The sequence below is a fragment of the Lepisosteus oculatus genome, chromosome 6 (genome assembly GCF_040954835.1).
Source record: "Lepisosteus oculatus isolate fLepOcu1 chromosome 6, fLepOcu1.hap2, whole genome shotgun sequence".
NCBI classification, from domain to species: domain Eukaryota; kingdom Metazoa; phylum Chordata; class Actinopteri; order Semionotiformes; family Lepisosteidae; genus Lepisosteus; species Lepisosteus oculatus.
The window spans coordinates 11,482,394-11,505,413 of record NC_090701.1 but is presented as its reverse complement, the minus strand read 5'-3'; the positions used below and the strand labels follow the sequence as shown (position 1 = coordinate 11,505,413).

The 23,020-nt window shown below is 35.8% G+C and overlaps 1 protein-coding gene and 1 long non-coding RNA gene across 6 annotated transcripts in view; one reads left to right on the top strand and one right to left on the bottom strand.

Moving 5' to 3' along the window:
- dpp6a (dipeptidyl-peptidase 6a) overlaps positions 1-23,020 on the bottom strand; it is a 305,960-nt gene that overhangs the window by 3,355 nt on the left and 279,585 nt on the right. For all 5 annotated transcript variants that reach the window (XM_015354743.2, XM_015354745.2, XM_015354742.2 and 2 more), the window contains exons 15-25: positions 20,775-20,822; positions 20,335-20,453; positions 16,664-16,711; positions 12,522-12,620; positions 11,447-11,516; positions 9,296-9,490; positions 8,750-8,804; positions 4,033-4,129; positions 2,842-2,900; positions 2,674-2,746; positions 1,334-1,407 (exon numbers count right to left, since the gene is read on the bottom strand). In XM_015354743.2, the coding sequence (XP_015210229.1) occupies positions 1,334-1,407; positions 2,674-2,746; positions 2,842-2,900; positions 4,033-4,129; positions 8,750-8,804; positions 9,296-9,490; positions 11,447-11,516; positions 12,522-12,620; positions 16,664-16,711; positions 20,335-20,453; positions 20,775-20,822 (937 nt within the window). The remainder of the gene's footprint in view (positions 1-1,333; positions 1,408-2,673; positions 2,747-2,841; positions 2,901-4,032; positions 4,130-8,749; positions 8,805-9,295; positions 9,491-11,446; positions 11,517-12,521; positions 12,621-16,663; positions 16,712-20,334; positions 20,454-20,774; positions 20,823-23,020) is intronic.
- Positions 1-23,020, top strand: part of LOC138239398 (uncharacterized) — an 83,757-nt gene that overhangs the window by 34,881 nt on the left and 25,856 nt on the right. The window lies entirely within an intron of this gene.

The following is a 23,020-nucleotide window of genomic DNA, read 5'->3' as shown; positions in this document are numbered from 1 at the left end:
CTAACAAAATAATCCAATTAAAAGAAAAAAGACATTCTAAGCAGTTTAATCTCTTGAATGCAAGCCAAGTGACTTTTTTAAATGCTTTGTTCTTATAAAATTTCAAATTTAAACCTGTCAGACTTTAATCTAGCGTAGTTCCCAATGATCTTTAGTTTTTTTTTTTCCTTCAGATAGACAGTGTTCTGTCAGTTCACTATATATACAGTATCACTGTGCCAGTAATACTGTAGAGTTGTAACAGAGGAAATTGTTTTTAGTTGCTGTATCAAAAAAACATGAAATACAGTATATTAAGTCGACCCATTCATACACAGTATTTATGACAAACACATGGGATTTGTGACTTTTAACTGTTTCTGAAATTGATTTAAAATGACTATTTATAGGAAAATCTAAATTCCACTATTAATTAGAGCATAAGAACAGTTATGAACAAGGCAAGGACTGCCTGATAGTTACTGTAGGAGTAAATTGATCCCAGGAGCAAACCCAATTGTTTATGAAATAAGAAATAAGGAGATTGGCTTAGACAACAAGGGTAGTTTGTTCCATACTCCCACAGCCCTTTGCGTAAAGGCATGTCCCCTGTTGTTGGATTTAAATATACACTACTTCTGTGTAGTTTCCACTTGTGCCTAATGGTTTGTGTTGCACTGTTTACTTTGAAGAAACCTGCTGTGTTGACTTTGTCAAAATATGATTTTAATATATGAGTGAGAGATCTGTACTCAGGACTTTTTTGCATTTTTAAGTTAACATTTATGCTTCATCAGGAAATAAAAAAAAATGTGTTCATTGAGTCAGTTACCTACAGTATAAGAATTTACAGCAGGGTAATGGTGTCAAATCAAACGTGTGAGCAGGACAATGATATTATTTTTTGTAATACTAATGTGGCCTCTTTTTGAAGTCTAAGTATTATATAATAGGAATATTTTTTTGCAGTAATAAGCAACAGAATAGAATAGCAAAACTGAAACTTGAATGAGATCAGAAAGTACTGTAGTCTAACATAAGTTTAAATGTGCATTGATTCCACACATTTTCACAGTACCTTTTCAGACAGTAACTAAGATGCTATACATAGAAACCTTAAGAAATATGAAAATAATTTGCTGAAAAACTTTGCTGACAATAAAGGCTGCACTTTAAACAGAAACATTTGCAGAAAACTACAATGGGAAAGAACAGAACATGAAATAAAGGGAAAGGGAACAATTCAATTGAAGACATGAAATGTTGTCATGAGAATTGACCTTATTGACACAATCAGCTGTTTCTCACAAAAAAAAAACACAGTTATCACACAAAGACATAAAAGACTCTTTACCTGAAGTGTGTAATTTGCCTTTACATTGAGGAGCTGAGTAATGAACTCTGCTGTATGCTGGAAATGGACTTTTTCTGAGGAAAAAAAATAATTTCGCAATTAATTCAGAGTAATAAACTAATTTTAATCAGTTCCATTTGAGCTTTTAAAACATTGCAAGGTTTGAATAACTGATTTTTAAATTTGGAGCATGATATTCTTTGTTTTCAGTTGGACCCATTTTATAATAACTTAATCAGCACTATTTTGCAGGACTTAATTATACAGCTTCTGTTGGCGTGCCTTTCCCTGGTATGTTTTGTAAGATTCCCAAAAAAAGACTTTTTTAATGGGTGAATAATGACACAAAGAAAAGGCGTTTTGCTTATTTTAATAATGATCATCAATGGACCTTATGAGGCAAAATATGCTATAAATATTACTCTTGGAAATAAGCTATTGGAAGTGAAAGCTGGACAAAATGAAGTGAAACAGCTTTTCTATTTATTTCTTTGCTTTTAATTGCCTTATTTTCCACAATATGAGGGCAACAAATTATGCTGATCCCAGAGATTTTCAACAGCCTTCTCAAAATCCTTAGAGTAGTTTGGAGCTGCTTTTTATCTTAAATTAATGCTCAATATAACGGAGCATTTAACTTTTTTTCTAAATAAAAGTTTTTTTTAACATCAATTTTTAATTACTGCAAAGAATACAAAAAACTAAAATTATTGTATGGAATTAAAATAATGAAATGTATAATTATTTTGTCAGTATTATTTTTTATTTTGCAGGTTTTCTACGCTTTGTAATGGTTTCTTTGAGAATAGTTACTACTAATTGCCCTCATTTCCACAGACTTTTCTCTGTGTAAGCAAAACTGAGTATCTTGTTCTGTATGTGCAGAATACATAACTTATTGACCAGCATTACTTATTTTATTTGGTATGGCAAATAAACGGAAATACTGTATATAACTAACATAATTGAAAAAGAAAGTTTAAAATATGGGCATGTAAAGAAAAAATACAATTCAACATATATTTTATTTCTCTCTAGTATCCAGTTTTAATGTGTTGCTGCTATTAAGCAACTATATCAGTTTATACATGGTTTAAAGATGGTTTAAAGTCCCAGCATAAGTGTTTTCAGTGTTGCCTTATTAGTGCTATAGATCACTTTTTGAACTGCCACTCACTCAGTACATCACATACTGAGTAGTACTGTGACTTTCAACACAGTATACTGTAATTATTTGTACCTAAGGCATATTTTAAAATGATCAACAAAGGCTTTTTGTAAAGCAATTCTCTCTAAAGTTCATCAGTCTTTTTATTTTTATTAAAATGCTTTTAACTTACCATCAGCTGTTGGATGAATAATCAGAAACTTCTTGTTTGTTAATTGTGTTGCACGCGGTCCTAATTTTGCCATCTGCAAATAAATGTTTTTTTTTTAAAAAGTGGTAAAGTACATTATGGTACAGTATATTAATACAACATGCCTGAAATTACAAATGAAGAAAGTACCTCATATGCCATAGATTCACGCTCAGGCATTCCCAGATATCTTTCTGAAAATGCAGAGGCTGGAACAAAACAGCAGAAACAGTTAGGATATAAATTTGCTTGCTATTTGTTCAAATATTTTTTTTAGGGGAGACTTCTGTAGGCTTCACAGTTAACATAATTGTAAACTGATCATATATCTGACCATGATTTTTTCTCTCCAAATCATTATGTGGTGTGTGCTTAATTTAATTGCTACCTAAATTGTGGCATTCTGTGCACATTTACACAGGCTTAAAGTCAGTAACAACGAACACATAAGAGTAATAAGTCATCTGAGCAACACAGAGTCAACAGTCAATTTATAAAAAAAGAGGGATTATGAAAAAAGATGAACAAGATATATAATAACCTTTAATACTTTCGCCAGCTGTTACAGTAAACCCCAGCACTGGATCATGTTTGTGCAGTTTTACATTGCAGCATTTGAAATAATGTTTTTGAATATCCCAAGATGTACTTTATGCACTTTTGTGTAAGAAACTAAACACAAATATTAGGAAAACAGGAATTTGTATAATACACCTGATCTTTACATTTAAATGTTCACATTCAGAATATTGTAAGCTTTAATGCACAAACCCATTGTTGATATGGATGAAAGCATGGAATGAAGCACGTGTTCTTAATCTACTTTATCCAATTTATTGTCAGCGTATTTTTGTGGTAACCTGATTTTGCCTTTCTGCATACCTTGAAGAACGGATTTTTGAACTGTTACATTTTTTCAAAGCATTTTCAACTGGATGTGACTCGTAGAAGCATTGTGGCACGTTTCCTTAAAGTGTAGAAATAACTTTGAAAGAATATTTTGACAGTGTTGCAGTGAGAGGTCATTTCCCAATGACTCAGCATGTTCTTCAAAGAGAACTGAGAATCCAGGGACAAACTACTGACACTTTACAGCACATACAGTGATTTTCAATTTTGCCCCCTTTTATGCTGTAATAGACAGATGCTGATTCCCTTCCTTAATGTCACATACGCAGATACAATCGCCCGCTGCTGGCAGGAAAGTAATTAAGAGGAGACCCACTACTCTTGTCTCCTGTCACTGCTTTCTATGCTTCACCTATTGCTTTTCTTACAATTCATCCCTTCAAGGCCTCATGGTTTCTCTCAGTGCTGATAAGAATCTAGTATTGTCCTCACCATATAGTCTGAAGTCAGTAATGGGGGAAAGAACTGCTCCACATTTTAAAGATTCATCAGTGCTCAGAAGACGGCTGGTCAAATAACCTCCGTATACCTATAGAAAAAAAAACCATTAGGAACAAAACATTACCGTGGAACCACAGTAAATTAACAATCTATTAACAATTGGGACACTCCGATCTCTTATAATTCCACGAGTTTAGGTATGCTGCCTTGTATTTTTCGTTTTCCTCGCAAATGAATTCCTAAAAAAAAAGATTTGTTTCCACTTTACTCTTTGTCAACAGTAAAAACTTACAGTGCAGTATGGAAAGGTTTATTTTGGTTCGCCTTTATGGTCCAAGGAAAGTGCTGCATGCAGAAAGCAAAGCTAGAGAATTCAAATATGATTTACTGGTGGGGCCAAATTTTGCAAGACATCCACCGTCACGAAGTACTGAGAGTCGAGGAATGTTCAACCGTGGTTGTAAGGTGAAACAGGAAAACAAGCAAAGAATAGGGTACCTTCATAAGATTTCAATTGGAGAAATACATGCTGACAGAACAACATCGATATAAGCCAGAGTTGAGAATTTCCATCAACTCAACAGAGTGTGAGAGTATTCTGCAAAGAAGGGTCTGGGAATGAGTGTTTTTTAAGAAGAAAATAAGTAGCGGATAGTGACAATCTACCTTCGGTAAGAAACTACAAAACACCCACTAGCAGTGATAACACACTTCTTACTATTGCTATCAGCTGTGGTGAATATATACATTTGAAATATCATATCACCCACAATCCATAATTTGTTTCAAAAAGCCTTCGTCATGAACAAAGTGGAGGCAAAATCAAACTGGAAAAACGCCAAAGGGATCATTGCATGCTTTATTCGTACTTTGGTCTGCCACCAGGTGCTAGAATGCTTATGTATGTTTTGCCTCCCCTTAGTGCAGTTCCTTTGTGATGTAACCCTTATTGTTTGTTGTGCTGCCACCTGAGCCACAGGCCAGGTGATGTCCAATTCCATTTTGGCTCCATTACTCAGCTGGTCTATGATCCAGGCTATGTGAATTAAATATTAATGCCATTCTTATCATACTGGACAATGGATTTTGAGAATGCACATTCATGGCGAAGCACATTGATAAGAGTTGTTGTGGGTGTTTTTGTCTAGAAAATCAAAGAGGTTGTAAAGAGTTAAAGAAATCATTGTTAGTTTTTTCTACTATCTATAATTCTGGTGGATTCCACTCCAGTTTTCTAAAGAATGAAAGCAGTATTGCAGGGTTTTCCATTTTTCTATTTGGTGCGGTACACCATGTTGCTTGCTCACAGTTTGATTCTTTTTGTGCATTGCTGATTTAGAATACGCATTTTGACCTTAAAAGCTATGAGTCATTATATATAATTTATTCAACCAATTCATATATTATTATTATTGGATTACATCTTTGTGTGGGTTTCAATTTACGACCCAAACCTCTCAAATTCCACTCTCATTATATGTTCTAAAATTCACCTCTGGAACATTTTTATTTCTATTCACTATAATCAGCTAAAAAGCTGTTAAGCATTTAAAGAGTAAGGTCTTCATAACATTGAAAGACACAGCACTGTAATCATGACTGTTGTACATAAGCTCTTATGAAACGGTATGATTGTATTTTGTTTGAATGCACTGTTGTAAAACTCTCAGGGAAAAAGTGGGTTACTGAAGGAAAAAAATAATAACAGCCAATGTCTCCTGATGCACTTTGGAGGACATTAAGTGGATGAAACATTGTTTTAACATAACCTATTAAGCATGTTCAGCATGAAACAATTTCTGGCTGTTGTAGTGGGGCTGTGGCATTGGTAAATGAAATATGCATTTATAAAAGCCCAATTAATAACTAAACTTGAATGTTAAACAGTATATTGAAGAATTAATAATGGTAAGTAATATTGAATGAAGATTTATCAACATCTTATGGGGTAGGAACTGCTTGTATTAATGTGGACCATGACTCATGTGGAGTATAATGTTTGTAGACAGGACCTAAACTGATTGATTGATCAGCACGTTAATGCTGTGAAAGGAGACAAGAGCATCTATCATTCAGACAGGTGCCTGTGGGAAACATCACAGAACAAACATGTTGCCTAGAAAGCCTTTCAGTTCATATGTTGTCTCTCAAGTCTTGCATTACTAAAAGAGGTGGTGAGCAGAAGAAGACAGTCCCACAGCTCATCTTTAACAAACTTGTTCACGTTCTGTATACTGTATGTACTGTATCACTAACTGCAGCTCTAAATATGATTTTGGATGCCTGTCCTAAAAACCAGTTCATCAATATTAGTGACAGTGATTGTTTACTTTCAGATGTGCAAATCTGTTTCTATTGGACTTTTAACAGTTAAGTTCTCGCAAAGAAAGGAAAAGCAAAACAACAAAATACATTTGCCTACCTTGAATAAGAACATTAGTCATCACCAGTCCCGGAGGATTTAGGAACAGAGAAAAACAGAGAGAAGTTTTTAGAGACACATTTTGATTTTGTTTGTGTTTTGCTCCTACTTGATCATTTTGAAAATGTTCATCTGCCAGGTTCTGCCAAACACGGTTCCCTAAATAGCTGAAAACTAGAATTTGAACATTAATCTTCCATTACAAACTTTATCAAAAGCCTTTGGAAAATCTAAATACACCATATAATTTGCTCTGTTTGTGTCCAAGTGCTCAAAGGACATTCTTGCTTGGACAAGACGGACTTATTTGTCAATTATGACTTGGGTCAGTTTTGCTACATTTCTTAATGACATCTGCAGTCTTCAGTTAAAATATTATTATATTCTAGATACATATTTTACAAATAAATTTGCAAATCAGTTAAGGTGTGCACAATATACAGTAATATAATTATTCACCTGTATTTACTTTGGTTAGTTTTCACAGTCATCAATCTTTCAGCTGCTTTCATTCCATAGAAAGTGCTGAATACAGGCTGAAAACTGCTTAGGCACATCACCAGATTTACAATGTATGCGTTCCAGAAAGCATTTAAATTTATAGCACTTTGAACTACAATGTCAATTCTTTCTGTTAAGCCTTCTTAAAAAACTGTTTGGTGATGCCACCAGTAAATAGAACAAATGGAATATTTAGATTAAAATTATTTTAAAAATTATATAAGGATGAAAACACAATTAGTGTTTTACATAATTCCTTATTTTTCTGTAAAGCATGTACTATACAGTACATACTGTATAATGCATACTGTATAGTGCCATTTTAATCAGTAGTCTCTGATGATGAGAGAGCTCTATTCTCCTTATCCTTCCTCTGTGAATTCTTCCTTCATAGTAACTAATTCAATATCCTGTAGTCAGGTCCCAGTGGTCTTCAGCTAAGTGATGAGCAGAGAGCTTCCGTATGAATGAAGGTCAAAATAAAGCATAGGTAAATGGTTCTAACTGAATTCTAATCTCAAAACATAATTGCTCCACTATGAAACCCTATCATTCATTCTCAAAACATGTTTTCTAATTCAAGTCTTGTGAGGCATTGGAGAGAATAAGTAGGCTTTCTTTTTATTTTATTTCTAGGTTAAGTAAAACTATGTACATTTATTCATCAATTCAACTGTTAATCTATTTTTTCCTCACCTGATTTAATGGATATTTATACAAATATTACTGTAGTGCAAGCAAGCAACAGATGTACAAGAAATTGATCCATCTGATCAGAGCTGCAATCTGTTGTTTTTTTTTCTGGGAAAAAACACAGCAGCATTCAAGGATGTTTTGCTCTTGAAGCATTTCCCGTAATTGATATTAAATCTGCTTAAACTTTGAGGGCTGAATGTTTTTAAAACCACAGGGGCATTGTTGGAAGACACTGGGTAATGAGAAGCAAGACACTACAATACTGCAGCCTAGAGGAGATATTTTAATGAGGTGGAGTTAGGAGAACTGTGCAAAACACGACAATGTCTGAAGGCATTTGGTTACTTTTCAACACTAACACTAACTCAAACATTAAAACACAAAACAAAATGTTTTTTTAAATGGTAGAATTAACAATAGATATGTTTATCACATGAAAGGATGCAACCTATTTACCTTAATAATAAGGAAAATGGGGCATGCCACTTTCATATGCTACAGTAAAAGACATACTCTAATAAAGTATTAAATTGAACTGCAGTGTTGCTTTTTAAAAGAAATATACAGTACCTTTGCTGAAAGTGTGTACCACAGACAGAAGTTAAGGCAGGTGCTTATATTTTATGCTACAGCTATTCAACAATGTGTCATTTATTCCCAAGAGCATAATGCATTTGTAGCTATCTTTCCAACGGTACTGTTCCAGTTCTGATTTCCAGTTCTTATTTTTAGAATTGCTCTGTTGTGTAATTTGGTTTGGTACGTCTTGCAGTCAATAAGAGGGAGCAGGATTGATAACAGTACACAATTAAATTGTAAGCAGGTGGTACAGTAGTTATGATAATATTTTTTATTTTAAAAATGAAATAATACATTTAAGCAATAAAATTGTATATAACTTATTAAATTTGTACGTTTGTGTTTATCACCATAACTGTTGACCTGTGGCACAGCCCAAGATAACGCAAATCCTTTTAATAAAATTGTCCTGTTTCAATGAAAACTGCTCAACAGCACTCAAATACAAGAAAAAAAAGACGTTATATGTCAGGCAACAGATTTAATGGCACAAAAAAATGAAAGCATTACCTTTCCAAAAGCACCAATACGGGTTTTATCAACATAAGGTTCTTTTGATAATATTCTGAAATTAAAGAACAAGATAAAATGAACATAATAAGCCTCTTTTCTTTAAACAGATACAAATGGTTAAGTAACAGAACCTTTCCTTTCATAAATACCATACATCAGAAAGCATCTGCTTACGGAAACAAACATTACTAGTTGTATCAAATAATTGACATCACAGATGATTTTTAACACAGCACTGGTGATCAGGAAAGAGTTTATGATGGTTATGATGTCTTTGTTTCTTGTCTTAAGTCTACTGCCAGGAAAAGTCCTATCAAATCTGGACCGGAGATTTTGAGATTTAAGTGGTGAATCTTCTGAATTTCTCTGTAGTCAATGACATTAAAATTATCCAGTGGCAGATGCTGTATTTCCTACATCACTGGCCTCTTGCAGACAGGAATACTGAGTGAATACCGTTGAAACTTTTCAACACCCTCCCTTCTTTAGTCTCCCCCGAAGACTAAGGATCATGTTCCTTGCTGATATTTCCAGATTACATACCTCAGAGCTTCCAGTTGATCTGTCTGCTCATAAACTCCCAGTTTCTTCTTAACTTTGTGAAGCAGTTTTGTGCCTTGGAATCCACTGCCACGTCCGTCAAACCGTATGACAATGGTACTGAAACTGCTGACCAGAACAGTGGCCCAGTCCACCTGATACCTCTCTGACACTGTCTGGGCACCTGGGGTTCCATCACTGTAACAACAATTCAGTTCCATGTTACTAAATGTGCACTGGTTTCATCAAAAGCACCCTGATCACTAAGATGTGTGTTAGGTGTGTCAAAAAGAAGAGTTTTTGGTGTTATTACACCAGAGGGCACTATATGAGCTTAATGAGAGCACCACTGTGTCTCTGAAAGCTTAAATGCATCCTTTGCAAGCCAGCGATAATATCAGTGCCCTCTGGCTTATCTGTCATTGTCCACTGGAACATACTGTATTTGAAGTGGTCCTATTTGCAGCACTTTCATGACACAGTTGTTTGAACAGAGAAGCTACTGTACACCTCTGTGCCATGTTGTCAGATACATGTATACAGTATATCTTTATTTTACTTTCCCCTTGATGGCCACTTTTTGGGTTGAAATAACTGATGACGTAATGATAGAAAAGGGCAAACAGAAACATTATGAGCTGTGAGTCCATAACAGGAGAAGATTTCATTTTCAGCTCTCTATACCTGCTAGCATGTGCAGAATGCACTGCCATGGGGCTGATTAATGTCACAGATGTGCACAGGCATAACATGATTCAGATATTTATTTATCAAAGAAAATAAATAAAAGTGAATAATTTAACCGAAATGCCAAAGAGTTTAGATAATTCAGTCATAACAAAGTTTAAAAAAAGGGAAACCTAAAGCTGCCTAAAACCTTCCAAAGTTTGGTTATTTTCACGATGATATTATTTGAAATGCTGAACTTTAAACCAACAATGCACCTAAACAAAAAATAATATCAATCATGTCAACTAATATTTTGATAAACAACTGTCTCTGCTGTATTGAATTTTGTGTCCTTGTTTTCTCTGAAGTCATAAAATAAATACATTTGACTGGTCTCCCTCAGCGATATACTGTACAGCTGATGAAAGATAAGGTGAGCTTCCTTTTAAAACACACAAATTGGAGACAGAAATCAGTATATGCATTAAATGTTTGTCCTGCCTGAAAATGTAATTTAGGTTTATAGAACTTAGTCTTTACAGTGAAGCAATATGGCAAGTGATTAAAACTAAGTCACACTAAGCAGTGATTTATTTTTAATTAAGGAAGTTTATCACACACTTTCACAGGCATAACATAAGAAACAACAACAGAAAAACAACAACAAAACACTGAGTCATGAATAGCAATAATTCTAACCGAGTTAAAAAAGGTCAGTTCTCAGTAGGAAGCTAATGGATGAGGAACACATCACTGCCTCTACAACTCTGCTGCACTCTGTAACCAGGGCTGTAATTTTTCATTCTGTCCCTGCAGCATGCAGTTAAGTAACCTGTTATTCATTTCGTTTTCAGATATTCTGTTATCAAATCCCTCCAAGAAAATGCTTCACAAGTTTCCTATTAAATCACTTGAAGTATGAAATCATTATCTCATTTTTCACATTCTGTGTATGAATACATTTATTTTGTTGTAGTAAGCATCGGAGGCCAAAGCTGTTTTGCTTTATGTTTATGCAGCAGAATTGACTTCTTTGGTGAAATATTTAAACATACGTAGACATTCAGCCTGATTCAGTCTTTTTTGTAAAGAAATACGCAGTTGAGAGTTTTGTTATATAAATATCTCTTACTGTAGTGATTGTGTATCCCTCCAAATTAATACCGGTAGCCAGAAAACTGATTGCTGACCTCATGTAACTTTTCTCAAATCCGATTACAAGGGATTAGAAGTAATACCTTCACAACAGTGTGGCAAAAATAAATGATTTTTCTCCATTATTAAATTAAAAATAATAAGACATGTCAGACCAAAGATAACAATGTGATTCCCAGTCCTGGAAGTATTTACACTAACAGCAATGCATTGGGAATTATAAAGCATTTTAAAACATTTGACTAGATCCCTTTTAAGGTCCTTGGTTCTGTGTCGCAGTATTTTTGTTCAATTTAAGTGCATAAGATACAAGAAGTATTTGACACTCACACTAGCAGAAGAAGGGGGTAATGTGATGTTTCCAGAAAGCCCGCAGGTTTCATGATCTGCATTGTCAATGCTATAAATAGTAAAAAATAAACAGAAAAAAACAGAGAAAAGGTCATACTGTGCATCACTGTTTGTGCAAGGCTGTTAGGGAACTTCCTTTTTGTTAAATTATACTTTTAAACCAGAAACGAATCGATTGTTGTGGGGAGAAGAAGGATAAAGAAGGGAAGGTAGAGGAAGAGAAAATAAGATGGAGGTATTTTAAAGCAAAACACAAAATTTAAAGGTCTGGAGACAACTTGCCATTTTAACACCAACATGGCGATACAACACTGTTGTATTAGTTATGGCACCAGACGTTTTATTAGTATACATTTATAAAAATGCATTTTAGCCTTGCATGATAATCTGTGATCACCATTCAGCTAAAGTTATAAAGTACTTTCATCACTTTAAGAGTGATTTCACACAAACTCACACAAAACAGAAAAACAAGTGTAAGCAAATCACCGAACCTTCAAATGATTTTGATTCAGCATTTTCTGTATGTGAAAATAATTGTTAAATTAATGTAGAAAAGTAGAAATTCTGTTTTAGCTTCTTTAGTCATCCACAAAGAAAGAAATCTATCTGAAACAAATTTGTACTACATTGATTTATTTGGTAAGGGTCCTCTAAATTATAACTTTCCAGTGGACTAATAAAAATTTGATGGTAACTCTACTCATACACACACAGCCTATACAATATATAAGAAATAAATTGGGCTGTGGGTTTCACGTTACAAAGATGGCCTGAGTAGTCATCTGTATCCCCCAAAATACATTTTATTTTAGTATGAAATAGGGCTTTACAGACTGTAATGAAAACATTCTTTTTCTGTGGTTGAGCACTTTTTTGTGTGTCAAATTTTCATACGCTGTAGCTGTTTAAATACACATCTATCGTGAGATAGAGATAAAAGGACTTATAAAAAAGAGGACAATAATGACCCAATCTGGTAATCAGAAAAGAAAAGAATGTCTAACCTTAGTCTGCAGTTGTGTTTAACTAGACAGAAAAGTATGATACATACTGTAATCGTCTATAGTTATATCTTTGTATTCCACTTTTGGCATCTGTCTGAAATCTATCATCTTCTTTAGATCTTCGTTGGTCTCCAAATCCAATATATCTGCAATAATAAAATGTATATACACAGCCATACACTTCATACACATAAATTAAAACCCCTCACTGTGAGGAAACTGCTTTCCCATGAAGAACAGACATGGAATGAACGAAAGGTCAGCAAATCTGCCTTGGTAGGCATTCTCCCATTCAAGTGCAAATCAAATATGTTTGCACTGTGGAATTGCTGAGGTCTGTTTATGAGATACGCAGTCAGGATAGGAAAACAAATCACTCAAGTCCAAAAAACCATCAAGATGGACTGAAAAGAATTTGCTTTGGCTAAAGGAAAAAAAAAAGAAGTTTGGCTGGTCGGGGAGGACTTGTTACACATTATACCTTGGGTATAAAATGGCTTTTTCAAAATGAATAATGTAAGGAACAATGTAAACATTGTCAATGTTGTTTTTCATTTTTCGTCACACCGGAATTCACAAATTAACCTTGACAAAACGCAAGCAAATGAACATAAGAAATTGATGAATGAATGAATTTTCTCTGTTCGGATGGTCTTTCGGGGACTTAGAGGTGTTCAGTTGCAACCCAAAAGATTTCCAGTATTGGTTCCTCAGCCGAGCACAGACACCAACACAGCATCGGTAGGGCAAAACTAACTGTCACGTGATAGTCTAAACCCTGCTCAAGTTCCTTAGTAGCGGCTGGACTATCCAGTGCCTGGTCAATTCTGCTTCACAATGATAGGAAGAGCAATCCAGGCCTCTCCTCACTGTACACTAATCATCAGCTCTCACTGGGATGTTTTATCCTGAAACCCTGAGCTCAGCCAAACCCCGAACACAGGCCACTGCTACCTGCAGCCCATGTGAGATTCAGTTCACTTCCTTATCTCTTCCCATCTAGTTAAAGGAAGGCATTTTGTTTAAATACTTTATTTTAGTTTGCTTGTTATTGCACACGATTTGTTACAAATATAATCAGATAAATATTTGCATTTGATTACTTTTGGGTTTAACGGGAAAAAATAATCAAAATATAATAGCACTGAAATGGCAGCAGGGAGATGTTTTTTGACACATTCTTGTATAGTGTCTTACAAAACTGAATTCAGTCTACCTCGATATTTTGAGCCACTCAACACGTAAAGAAAAAATATTGCTGCTTCCAATAATATTTAACACTGAGACATTGACAACAACTCAGAACAAGAGGTACTGTGTATCTTTACACAAACGTTAATGGGGGTGCGGAAAACACTGCCCATTCATGTTGGTTGAATGGTTGGATAAAATCATTGGATCAAATAGTTACTGAAAAAACAAATTAAATGGGCTAAATGGGTTCCTTACATTTGTAACTTATCTGATGTTCTTAACATACACCTTTTGTATGTAACACCGTAGAACATATTAATGTACATATTTTGGTAGTTTTAAAGAAGAAGAGTTAATAGTGTAAGAGCAATTCCACAAGCTGTGATATTAAAGTTGTTTTTATTTCCTTACATACAAATATTACTAAGCTAATAAAAGGGAATTATCATCTTGGATGAAAACAGAACTCTATGGGATCATACAATTTTTGCAAAAAACAAAAAAATATATACTGATAGAAAAAGGAAACGCCACACCTCCTCCTACACACTCTGGCCCTCCCGTCTGCGTAGATCAGGCTGAAGAGTGACTCATCCATGAAGAGGACCTGATGCCACTGCTGACGAGTCCATCACAGCCTCTGTCTGGCCCAAGCCAGCCGGGTGTGATGTCTAGGAGGTGTGAGCAGAGGGCCTCTGACAGGTCGCCTTGCTCTAAGGCCAGCAGCATGGAGCCTCACTGTCCTGTCACTGATGTGGGCATTGTGTCTGCTGGCAGCTTCAGCAGCAGTACAGGCGGCAGATCTGAAACGATCTCTCAGATGGACCAGTCTGATATGTCGGTCCAGCTCTGGTGTGGTCACTCGAGGGCGACCAGATCTTGGACGGTCATCTGTCCTGCCGATCTGCTGAAACCTTCTCTGCAGTTGGGACACAGTGGAGCCGTTTACTCCATAGTGTCTGGCAATGCTGGCACATGACATACCAGCCTGCAGCATGCCAATGGCCCTCTCCACTGCCTCTGGTGACATTCAAGGCATTATGGGATGCACAGAAAACTGACTTAAGTGTGGCGTTTTTCTTGCAGTGACGTAAGCTTCGAATTAAGGCCTTTTTAAAGGTGACCTGATCAGGCATTGTTCCACCTGGACCTTGTTGGGTAAAAGTGCACCTAACGTACTAACGTGTGATTGGCAAGTTGCAATGCCTCACTGCACAAGCTGTATTGTTTTTCAGAGGGCTTAAATCATATTGACAACTTTTTGTGAAAGTACATAAGCTATAGTATTCTCGTTCAAGAAAATGTTGCGTTTCTTCTTTCCATCAGTATATAATGGTTAGTTTTATTTCTCGGGTAGTTAATTAAAATAGAGTTTGTTTTCTACATAAAAACATTTGTTTTTTTATTTGTATCACTTTGTGTGTTATAGTAATGTGCAAATTGAGCAAGAGGAATTTATGCTGTGTAGTTTGTCCTGCTGAACTCACAGTACTAAAGCTATCCTTCAAAAGTACACTGAGCTTGACTCACTGGTGAATGTTGTAAATAATTCATACAAACGTCTGTGGATTTTCAACAGGTTCTGTTTACATAAAAGCTGCCTTCCTGCCACTCCCTGCTGTGCTAAAGTCCTGTATTTCATTACACCATGCTGGTTGCGCTTAAAGTCCAATGGGATAAAGGCTTTGACCTGCTGAAATAATTGCACCTTATTTTCTCCCTAATAATCAGTAAAGTGTGGGAAACTGGTATTCCAGTGGAACCTCTTTCCAAATTTCCACATGAAAGTGATACTTGTGAGACACAATCTGTGTAACCTCAAAGTGCTTATGAAATATGCACACGATTAACCATGTACAGAAAACCTTTTGTAGTATGTGTGTAGAGACGGTCCTATTTCCTTTACGTGAATTTTAATAATTATTTTCTTGAAAGTCATTATGGCAGGCCAGCAATAGTAAGCATGTTAGTTTCAGCTGATCTGCCAATAGAGGTTGTTCAGTCCTCTATTGTGCAGAACGATTCACATGAGTGAATTAGTTCATTAATTGGATAATATGTGAAGGCCTTAAAGTCACACGCTCATGTTGGTTTAATTTCGACTAGGTTTGGAATACAAAAAAATCTCACTGCAATTTTTTCTCCCCTTTGGGGTCTGTGCATGTGACAGTCTGCCTCTCAGCAGGTGGCATGTGAGGCCTGAGCCGAGGTGTATTTTGCAGATGCAGTTTGGAGTTAGGGTGTTTTCACAAACTCCAAAACCTGAGGGATGCAGTACTTTTCATTTTTGTTTTTAATCGATGACTGAAATTTGAAAATGAATTTGAGCATCTTTCGATCAAGAGTTAATTTCACCAAAACAATAAAGTGATGAATTGTTTTTAAAAAAAACTTTTTAAAGGATGATTGACAGATCGATTAAAAAAAACTACTGTATGCACAATGCTGAGTGATAAAAATGTGCAGAAGGATTGGGGATTAATCCTTATGGCACATTGTATTAATTAACATATTTTAATTATGCTTTTCAAAGCAAATTATCACCTCTCAAAATGCAAAGAAGTGAATAACATACCTCTGAGGTCTGGTTTGTACCCCAGCGGTTTTTTGTTGTTGAAAGCAATATAATCAGTGCACATACAGTAACCAGTTGTTATGTTATGTTCAAAGATGCAGAGCAACTGTGAAGCACGCGTCTTTGCACGAACAGTCTATAGTCTAAATTAAATGAAATAGAGACGAATTTTATTTCAGACTACCCCCCAGTGAGTGGTGACGCTGTTACGTTAAAAGAGTCTAATTATTAAAAGCAATTATAATTACAGTCGAGCAAGAACACTCCTACAAATATCCATAGATTCACAGTCCATGCATACACATATCTAAACCTAGAGACCTAAAAATAAACTTTAATTCCCTTCCCAGCGAGGCAAGTGACGGCACTCCGGGGCTTCCCAAGGTGCAGGCTGATATGAAAGAAGGTGAGAATACTCACTTTGCCTATCCATAGTGCTGTGCATAGTCACAGACGGCACTCCAGGACCTGAAGAGGAAAGAAAACATCTAGAAATTGTGCACTGGATTCAGTCTTCATAAACACCTACAGTCGATGCCCAGATGAAACAATCGAATGCTTTTATACAACATAGAATTCCGATGTGTCAAAAGCTGTTGCACAATGAATCCTTTGGATTTGCTTGGCCAATTAGAATGATTCTCAATATATTCTCAGGCAGGTTCTAAACAAATATTTCCTGAATACATGGCTCTGACGATAGATTAAGCTTGACTGACCGACTGAAAAAGTTCAATGGAAGATTAATTAACATGAAATAGAGTGCAGTTTACTTTGAATCCCTACGACAGGGTGGAATGTCAAGATATGTCTTTGGTGTGAAGTTTTACTGCACAAAAATCTTAAGGTTTGCAGAAAAGCTCCACAAAGGGAGGAACGAGAAAACGAATCGCCGAAAAGTCACACTCAGAAAATGAAAGGGCACAACAGAGAAGCCTGAAGCCTGACACTTTGAGGATGCAATCAGCAGGGGAATTACAGAATTAGAAAGAGCACAATAAGGGAAAACAGAAGACACTTACAGTGGTCTCAGTCGGACAAAGTAGGACAATGGTAACGTTGCAATGAAAAACAGTGCGTTTTTACAGGTAGCACATTATTTGATCAGCAACACTAGTGCTAGATATCTTTTAAGCACCCCAACTGACTCTTTTTCAAATTCAATTAAAAACAGTCTATCTGTATTTTGGCACAGATTATTATTATTATATCAATATCTGCAAATAAGGAAGAAATATAAATAAAATAAGAAGACATATAGCACACATGCTGTATACACAACGATAATACAAATATAAACTTTCGGTAAGAAAAACAGAGGTCTGCAATCTTTACCCATTTTAATTGATAACAATGTATCTTCTTTAAAAGCATTACCGAATAAAAATACCGCTATAAAAATAAGCAAAGAATTACAATAAATTTGGATTAAAATATGCCCTAGAATGTATTTTTTACATCTACTGAACTTAAGCTGACAAAGTGGGTCAAGCAAACTCACTATATTGATATTTGGGAGTACATGTGTATTTCAGTTCAACTCTGTGCCCTTCTTACATTAATAAAATACAGCCACTGTGTTTTAAACCCTCTTGTAATGACAGATTGATCCATGTGGTTTTGCCCTTTAGTCTCAAAAACAATGCTCTGACAGTTAAACATAAGGAAACCATCTGCCACATGTCATGGTCTGTCAAAGGCAAGTCCTGTACTGCAAGGCATTCATATCATTAAAATATTTGCGATTTGACATTGACAGGGAAAGTGGCACTCTTTCAATCATGACTGCTTTTACAGAGTGCTTACCTTACTGGGTGCAATACGGGGGAAAAATCAAGCACTCAAAACTACCTTCATTTCTCCATCTAAACACTTAACATTAAACATTAATTAGATTTTTATTGTTTTCATTTTCTAAAGGAATTAAAAACTATGTAACTAATGTGATATCACGAATATACAACAGTACAATGCAGACAGAAATGTAGAAATGACAGCTAAAGGCTGGAATAAAGAATAGAAAGCACAGGTGCTAAGAAAACAAGGGAAAGAACCATATAACAGAGAGATAGAAAAAACATAAGAGTGACAGAGAGAGGTAAAAAGATCCTTGATTGGCACTGGAAATGTTTATTTTGTGCCAGAGTATCAGCTAAAGTCAATTTTGCTTTGGCAAGACATTTTGGATACAGAAAGTACCAACTTTGCAAATGAGAATGGTGCAACTCCTCATTCTCCTTTGCAAAGGTGTTCAAGCTCTAAATAATTGGCTGAGAATTGTTAGTGGACAGCAATTTTTTAATCCTGCCATAGATTTTCTATCTGGGTCCTTCAAGGACATCCAATTTCTTCCTGTTGCTCCAGTCTAGTGAAGTGTTGGCTTTGTGCTTCGGGCCATTGTCCTGTTGTGTGGTAAATTCTCATCCTGTTTTTAGGACTTTAATACACTAAAACAGTTTTTTTGTCTAAGATTTGCCTGCACTTTACTCCATCTATCCTTTTCTCAATCTTGACAGTCTTCCCAGTCCCTGCTGATGAAAAGTAGCCCCATAACACAATGTTATCATCATTATACTTCACAGTAGAAGTGGTGATGAGTCCGTGATACACTGTGTTGGGACTGCACCAGACATAACTCATTGCATTTAGACCAGAAGGTTCCTACTGTGTGTTAATTGACCACAAAACATTTTTCCACATAATTGTTTGCCACATTAATTGCCGTTTGGGTTTTATCTTTGTTTCTCTGACTTACTGCCATATGGTTTAGCATTGCAGAGTGACTATTATTGACTCAAAGTCATTTCCTCCTGTCTCAGTTACTCTATATTTTTGTGGCTTTTTCAAAGCTGTGAAGTTGTTGGCTTCACAGAGGCATTCATAACCAGTTTCTACCTTGCCAGTCTGCTCAATCTGAAGGAAAGTCTATCTGAAAGGCTGTACAGTATCTGCATAGTACAGCACACTTTCCACTTATTAATGATCAATTTCATCATGCTCACATATTAATTGTATATGAAATATTTTTATAACCTTCTCCTTATTTGTGCCTTTCTACAACTTTATTGAACTTTATGGATTGAAAACGCATTGGTCTTCATTGTTAAAAATTTGGTTTAAATTCACCAGTTGATTGAGAGACCTTACAGAGATGAATATATTTATTCTTGGTAAAGTAACATCTTCCACAACACAACCACAGAAGGTATATTTGTTAAAACAGTAGTGATCATTATAGACTCCCCAGTCATTAAGGCTCCCGGGTATTTATTTTAAATCTTGTAGTCTAACACTTCAGACAGTGTCAGAATACACTTAACGTCTCCTTAATGAGTCCACACATTCTTCAAACAGGGCAGCGAGGAGGTTATTACATTGTTCTAACAAAAGATTCAAAGTCTAATCTCATGAGGTATTATCCTGCCTGCTGATTTTTTTTCACTTTATCTACTTAAAACAGCCTTGAGATTGTTTTGAGTCTTATCTTGAATCCTGCTGAACCAGTAGCTGCTATCAATTTATTGAGACTGCACCTGTTCTTCCAACACTCTGTGTCTCTCTTTTGAAAGCTCCAGACATTAACCGCAAGCACAGTATTCCCTTTTCATCTACTAAAGAGAATCAGATCAGATTTACCCTGAATTATTTATTGTGTTAACTGTTCTAGCTTCTTATTAATTTTATACGTCTTCATTTTTGCTATGGTCTCCTGTAATTACTGTAAGCTTGCAGCTTTTCAACACATATTTATTTTGAGACACCGCCAGGATGAAGCAGTCACCTGTAAGAGTTTATTACTTTGTCAACTGATTTGATGACCATATTGATTGGTTGTTAATTTAACATTGAGATGTAGATGTGTTACAGGTATAAGAAGACATTGCTTAAATGTGATACATTAACATTTAAAAAAATGTTAGTTTGTTGTATTCAGTGACCCCCCAGCCGAAGGAGAGTGAATGAATTCCTGTATGAGATGTCCTAATACCTATTGTATAGCAGGGTTCAGTTGTTTTCAGGGAAATTAAGGAAATGCAAGGAACAATAGGAACTAGGTGAGTAGACAAATGGGAGAGGAGGGACAAACATACCTTTACAGTTTAATAGGAAATACTGAGTGTTGTGGCTGAAGAGCGCACTGACATAACCACATCCTTCAATAAGGTCACATGAGAGGCAGCGTCTGTTGAATGGGCCTGTAGTATTGGCACTGAAACATAAAGGGTGATGAAAAAGAAGGCCTTAATCATGTTCTCAGTCTTTATTTTTCAGAAAATTCCAATCTATGTTAAGCAGCTATGAAAACATATACATCTATTGTGTTATTAATATACATAAATAATATGGAATATGTAATAAACATAAAGCATGATAGAACATAAATAATTAAATCTTAACTCTTACTATCAATATCACATTATCAGTTACATATTATCAACATCATGCAATCAATTTGATGATCAATATTATGCTTATATCCTTAAAACTGGTGGAAAATATAAGAAAGCAACTCACAAATGACACAACATACCTGTAGAGGTGCTGTCTTTTAGGATCATCTTCTCTGCTTAGAAAGTATCTGTTAAATTATACATTGAAATAATCAGTGCTGCCTGCTACTTAAATATGCAAATGTAAGTATCAAACACACTACTTTTACTAGCAGTTTGTTTTCGCACTTTGAAAAGGCCGAATACAAAATGAAAAACAGCAGCGTAACTTGAATGTTGTATTTTGTACAACTACCAGAATTCTGACGTTCTTAAATAGGTCCAAGCAGTCCAGGTGTTGTCATATACAGAAGTCATACAGTATACTGTAAATATAGGCCAGACGTTAAAATAAGAAAAAAGTGTCTGTTTACTTAGTGTTGTTGTGCAAGAAAAAGATCACATGGTCTGTAACGTCACACAGATAAGGACACACCACAAAAATGAGACCAGGTTAAATAATCTAAACTCCAACCCAGGATTCTCTTAATGGGCAGATAAGTATCCATTTAAACCCGAGAGGAGTCAGGTGTCTCTAACTTGACACAAAATGGTTGAGCAGATAGGAGACAGGTACTATACAACACTGTGGATCCACAGCAAGTAAGACAACCGCAAAAACAACAACCGATAAATAAAGACAGAAATGACAACAGCAATAAGTATAAATACAAAGATACCAGCTGAAAGAAACACACGTAAGTGAATAATGAATGAGAGTTTATGAGAGACTTCAGCAGAGGTCATTCCACGAGGACATGCAACAGCATTTTGGCCCCTTTCTTCAGGAACGAGAGGGGATTCCATGAGATAAAACAGTCTGGTAGACCAAGTGGTCAGCACAGTCAGAGTGATCAGAGTGCTTTGGTCTTTATAGTCCATAGACTCCTTTATCAGTCAGGTATGTGTTCAGGGGTTGGCAAGCTCAGCCGCATAATCAGTGACTCTGGGATGATGAATAAAGTCAAATCTGAATGCTTGAAGTGACAAAGTCCAGCCCGTCTGGTGGTGGTTGGCTTCCCTCATGGTTTTTAGCCCTTGCATGGCCCTGTGGAGTGTTTGCAGAATAAAGGATCTCCACAGCAGGTTGTACCATAGAGTCTCTAGTGCACATTTGGTGACTAGTCTCTCCTTTTCAGTGGTGAAAGAGGAAATCTCACTTGGCAGTAACTTCCTGCTGAGGGCAGGATAGGATGTTATTGCTGACTGGAGTCCTGGGGCAGCAATTTCCCAATGCTATGCTTGGATGAATCTGTCTGGAGACTGGACAAGTTTTTGGCACATCAAGGTAATCACTGAGAAAGCCATCATCTGTGTTTCTCTCTTATAATCCGGTGTTCACCACCCAATACTCAACTTGCTCAATGAGTACATCACAATAATGTTTTATTTTGTTATAAAGGTGCAGGAATGCTGCATTCTGAGATCTCCCTTTTGTTAATCATTTACTTGATAGTTTTGCTCCTTGTAATTCTGCTTCTGGTGTAGCAGTGACAGGGGATTCACATGACAAATATGTAGTCACCAGTGTGTGCCAGTGTGGAGCACTCATACCAATGCAAAAAGATATGAATCAGAATCTGCAACAATTCATAGACATCTTACTGTGGAAATTAATGCATTTGTCAGTTGTTGTTCTTAATCTATGACATTCAGACTGTACAGTATTATAGGCTTAATAGAGTCAGATGCAAAAAACACATTCATCAACCAGTATACGATTCTATTTCATGCTTCAGTTACTGCTATAAAATAGGTGCATTCGGGATAAAACAAATCAATAATTACTCCAGCTGAGTGTAATTTATTCCTCATAGTTCCTGAGATTGGGCATGGTGAGTGAATTTTATTTCTTATTTTTTAACTTGATAATTAAAATTCATTGTTTTGGACACATGCAGTACTTCAGATTGGGTTATAACAAACAGTACCAGTGTGCCAATAAAACATTTTTCCCCTTTTTGATCCTTTGATAAAAACACATTTCATACACCGTTTGCAGATGATACATTTGAGATCATTCTACAGCTCTAAATGTTTATTCACATGACAATTTCCATACAATTCTGTGGATCATATCAAGGTTATCCACTACTGTAATTTCCAAAGGAACTTGAGAACATGAAAACAAGAAAGTTTACAAATGACCTTTTAGTTTGAGTGGGTTGCCAGTTGTGAGTTGCAGGGTGACATGGCTGTTTTTAAATACACTTCCACTGAGTTTGTGTCCTCTGGTTAATGTTTCACTGTTTACTCTGAAGATGTCCACTGGGCTGACTTTGTCAAT